At 41.9% G+C, this 5,000-nt stretch overlaps 1 protein-coding gene across 1 annotated transcript in view; it reads right to left on the reverse strand.

Annotated features, from left to right (window-relative positions):
• Positions 1 to 1,868: 1,868 nt before the first annotated feature.
• LOC135104517 (uncharacterized) overlaps positions 1,869 to 5,000 on the reverse strand; it is a 6,954-nt gene continuing 3,822 nt past the window's right edge. The window contains exon 2 of the mRNA XM_064012090.1: positions 1,869 to 2,340. Within this exon, the coding sequence (XP_063868160.1) occupies positions 1,869 to 2,340 (472 nt within the window). The remainder of the gene's footprint in view (positions 2,341 to 5,000) is intronic.

The raw sequence follows: 5,000 nt of genomic DNA on the forward strand, positions 1-5,000 counted from the left end.
AGGGACGCTGGAATGAGGAGGGAAGGGGAGGAGGAGGAGAGAATAATAAGAGATGGATGAGAGAAGTGGGGAGGAGTTTTGGAGTGGGGATTATATTGGCACTCGATGATGTGTTGTCATTAAGTTGGGGATGTTGGGGAGGAGAAATGGGATAGGAAGAGTGAAAACAAAACTGTAGCATGGGGTGAATGGGATGAGTGTTGGGGAAGAGCTGTGTCTAAGATAATCCGACGGTGCTTGTTGGAGCGTTGGGGAGGCAAGGAAAGGGGAAAGCACTGGGGGAATTGGTGGAAACTGAGGATGAGGGGATAAGTTGGGAATTCTAGGAAAGGGGAGAGGAGGGAAGGGACGGAGAGGAGTCATGAAGGAGCAGCAAGAGGAGGAAGGGGAAGGAGAAGCGTCACCATGGGGAATTTGGAAGATAAGGAGGGGGAAGTGTCGTGAGGAGGAGAGGGAGCATTGCTGGGGAGGCACGAGGAAACTGGCGTCGTTGGGGAGGCAAGTGCTAATGGGGAGAGAAAGTGAGGAAAGAGAGAGAGAGAGAGAGAGAGAGAGAGAGAGAGAGAGAGAGAGAGAGAGAGAGAGAGAGAGAGAGAGAGAGAGAGAGAGAGAGAGAGAGAGAGAGAGAGAGAGAGAGAAGGGTGGGGAATTATGATAGGTGATGGGGAAGAGGGGAGGGGAGGGGAATGGAAGGTGGGATGAGAGGAGGGGAGGGAAATGGAAAGTGGGGGGAGGGGATTCAGTGCTGCTGTACCTCACTCGTACCCATGTCTCATCAGTGTGACGTCAAACCTCTTTGTTGATCACAGTCACACACACAGCCACGATACATGATTGCTCCCCTCACTCTTCCCCTCGCCCTTCCCCTCACTCGCCATCCACTTCCCCTCACTTCCCTTCCACCTTTCATCATTCTTCCACTTCCCTTAGTCTCTTTCCACTTCCTTTCATTCTCCCCTCACTCCCCATTCACCTCCTTCCATTCTTCCCTCACTCCTAGCCTTTCTCTCCCCTCACTCCCCTTATCCTACCCTTCCCTTCTCTCCCAACATCCCATTTCTCTTCTCCCCTTACATAGTTTCCATCCTCTCTCCTTACCCCTCTTTTCCCCTCATCAACGCTTTCTCTCTCTCTCTCTCTCTCTCTCTCTCTCTCTCTCTCTCTCTCTCTCTCTCTCTCTCTCTCTCTCTCTCTCTCTCTCTCTCTCTCTCTCTCTCTCTCTCTCTCTCTTGGTGTGTGTGTGTGTGTGTGTGTGTGTGTGTGTGTGTGTGTGTGTGTGTGTGTGTGTGTGTGTGTGTGTGTGTGTTTTGTCTTTCAATCATTAAAACTTTTCTTTTGTTCGCATTTTTCTCATATTCTGAGTGATTGAAGTTTCGCGTCTTATGATAATAATAATAATAATAATAATAATAATAATAATAATAATAACAATAATGATAATGATAATAATAATAATAATAATAATAATAATAATAATAATAATAATAATAATAATAATAAAAATAGTAATAATAATAATAATAATAAATTTAATAATAATAATAATAATAATAATTATTATTATTATTATTATTATTATTATTATTATTATTATTATAATAATTATAATAATAATAACAATAATAATAATAATAATAATAATAATAATATTATTATTATTATTATTATTATTATTATTATTATTATTATTATTATTATTATTAGTATTGCTGCTGCTGCTGCTGCTGCTGCTGCTGCTGCTGCTGCTGCTGCTGCTATTCGTATGTGTGTACAGTAAATTTTCCTTGAATCCTTCCCTGTTAACGACTAAATTAATTACCATACTTTTTTATTCATGTATTTTTTTATTCATTCATTAGTAGAGTAGGTTAGGCTAGAGAAGAAGTTGTGGAGGAGCATGCTGCCGGTGTGACGTGGATGAATGTGGCAGGTGTGGAATGGGAGTGTGTGGATGTGGCTATGGTGGCGTACAGGATGATGAGGGTGTGACAAGCTGATGTGGGGGATGGTGAGGGTATGACAAGCTGGCGTGGGGGATGATGAGGGTATGACAAGCTGGCGTGGGGGATGGTGAGGGTATGACAAGCTGGTGTGGGGGATGGTGAGGGTGTAACAAGCTGGCGTGGGGGATGATGAGGGTGTAACAAGCTGGCGTGGGGGATGGTGAGGGTCTGACAAGCTGGCGTGGGGGATGGTGAAGGTATGACAAGCTGGCGTGGGGGATGATGAGGGTGTGACAAACTGATTTGGGGGATGGTGAGGGTGTGACAAGCTGGCGTGGGGGATGGTGAGGGTGTGACAAGCTGGTGTGGAGGACGGTGAGGACGTGACAAGGGAATGCTGTATGAGGTAAAAGAAGGTATGTAATCATCTCTTAAACGGTAGATGGGGAGGGGCAATCACCTTTACTATCTGTTCTACGTGCAGCCATGATCAGTAGCCGAGTAACATATACCATTTACACCATTTAATTATATTGTGGTTAGCTTTCCTCCTTAATATTGAACTCCACTGCTGTGCTTTTAGAATCTTCCAGTTAAAGTTTTGTAAGGAGACTGCCAGCATATCAGAGAACTAAAGATTGATGAGGCACACAAAACACAGTGGAAATGAATGCGGAAGGTCACACAGCATCTGAACGCCACTGACAGTACATATCTTAGTCTTATAGGAGATAGTGCAGCTTATAACATACAGCCTCGCGAGAACCAAGTCATGGTGATTGTTGTTCCTCCTCTGCGCTCCTCTGTGAGTCGGGGTGGTTGGGTGCATGTAATGTGGCGGATGAGTGGGGGCAGGAAGGGGCAGGGGGCGGATGAGTAGAGGGAGGAATGGGGAGGGGGCGGCAATCAGTGGACCAGGAAGTACTTATGTATAGTATCGCCACACCCTGTACTACACCCTGTGTGCAGTTTAGTGCTGAGTTGTACGATAACACAGGCGGGAAGGACATGGAAGTGGGTTAAATGATCATTAAGATTCATATTTTTTAATGCCCCAATCAAAGAGCAGTAAAAATATAAATTAAATTACTGCAGCCTTGCACTCTCATCACTACTACTACTACTACTATTACTACTACTACTACTACTACTACTACTACTACTACTACTACTACTACTACTACTACTACTGCTGCTGCTGTTGCTACTACTTCTACCACCACTTGCCACATTTCTATCGAGGATGTCGGTCTAGGATAAAATAAATAAATAAAAAATATACAATAAAAAGGACTAAAAAGAATCCCTCTCACAATGTTGTTTCAGATAAGAAACAGGAGGACAATAACTACTACTCCCGCTGCTACTACTACTACTACTACTACTGTGTGTGTGTGTGTGTGTGTGTGTGTGTGTGTGTGTGTGTGTGTGTGTGTGTGTGTGTGTGTGTGTGTGTGTGTACCTGGTAGGGCGGTGTGATGAGCGGCGGACCGGTAAGCAGGTGGATAAAACGGTGAGGCGAGGCGGGAAAGCAAAGCCAAGGCAGACTGGAGTATATACAAGACACTAACAACACCATAAAAGATTATGGTGGTGATGGTGGTAGTAGTAGTAGTAGTAGTAGTAGTAGTAGTAGTAGTAGTAGTAGTAGTAGAAGTGGTGATGGTGGTAGTAGTAATAGTGGTGGTGGTGATAGTATTAGTAGTTGTAGTATTAGTAGTAGTAGTAGTAGTAGTAGTAGTAGTAGTGGTAGTAGTAGTAGTAGTAGTAGTAGTAGTAGTAGTAGTAGTAGTAGTAGCAGTAGTAGTAGTAGTGTAGTGGCAATGGAAATTGTAATGATGATGATAGTGACGATGATGACAGCGACAAAAAAAAAAAAAAGTCTTGCGACACATCCTTTCCTCAGATGTCGATTGCTGCACGTATCACTACCAAATCATTTCACATTAATTAATCAAACTGTCAACTGAAGAAACCTCTCGGTTGTATTATATTAGTTTTTTTTTTTTTTTTTTTTTTTTTGCGTGTGTGTATATGTTTTGTTTGAGCTCTTCATCATCAGTCGGAATAATAATGATAACGATTATATTGAATGTGTGTGTGTGTGTGTGTGTGTGTGTGTGTGTGTGTGTGTGTGTGTGTGTGTGTGTGTGTGTGTGTGTGTTCAGGGTGGGTGAGTAGGTGGGTGAGTTGGAATGGATGGTGCGTGGGTGGATACCATGTAAAATTGCGTTGCTTGCCCCTAATTATAATGTTATGCTATAATTTGGTGGGTGTGCATATACCAAGCCCCACAGTAACCGGTGGTAAGTAGATAGTAGTAGTAGTAGTAGTAGTAGTAGTAATTAGTAGTAGTAATAGTAATAGTGGTGGTGGTAGTAGTAATAATAGTAGTAGTAGTAGTAGTAGTAGTAGTAGTAGTAGTAATGGTGGTGGTGGTGGTGATGGTAGTGGTGTTAGTAGTGGTTTTAGTAGTAGCAGTAGTAGTAGCAGTAGTAGTAGTAGTAGTAGTTTATAGTAGTAGTAGTAGTAGTAGTAGTAGTATAGTAGTAGTAGTAGTAGTAGTAGTAGCAATAGTAGTAGTAGAAATGGTCTAATAGATTACTGAGTCACAAAATAAAATAGAAATGAAAAATTGAAAAATAACACGAAAGCAAAGCACCTTTTCGGAAAAAAATAAATAAATATTACAAATACATTAAAAACTAAAAGCCTATATTTAAGTGACAAACTGTGTACATACGTTTACTTTAGTTTCAACCACAAAGGGTAAATCGCATTGCATGTCTGCTCCAATGGGAAGACATTCAGAAACAAAAGGCCCAGATGAAGAGAAGGATCATTGGATTAGCTTAGAGAAAGTCTTAAGCCAAGAACGTAGAAAGATAAGAGATAAGGGGAATAACACAAGAAGTTTATATTAATCTTGTGTAAGGCTTGATAAAAGTGGTGGGAAGTGCAAGGTAAAATGATTAAACGAGTATAGTATATTATTATCCGTCTAGTCTCTCTCTCTCTCTCTCTCTCTCTCTCTCTCTCTCTCTCTCTCTCTCTCTC

Source organism: Scylla paramamosain, chromosome 10 (genome assembly GCF_035594125.1).
Source record: "Scylla paramamosain isolate STU-SP2022 chromosome 10, ASM3559412v1, whole genome shotgun sequence".
Taxonomy (NCBI): Eukaryota; Metazoa; Arthropoda; class Malacostraca; order Decapoda; family Portunidae; genus Scylla; species Scylla paramamosain.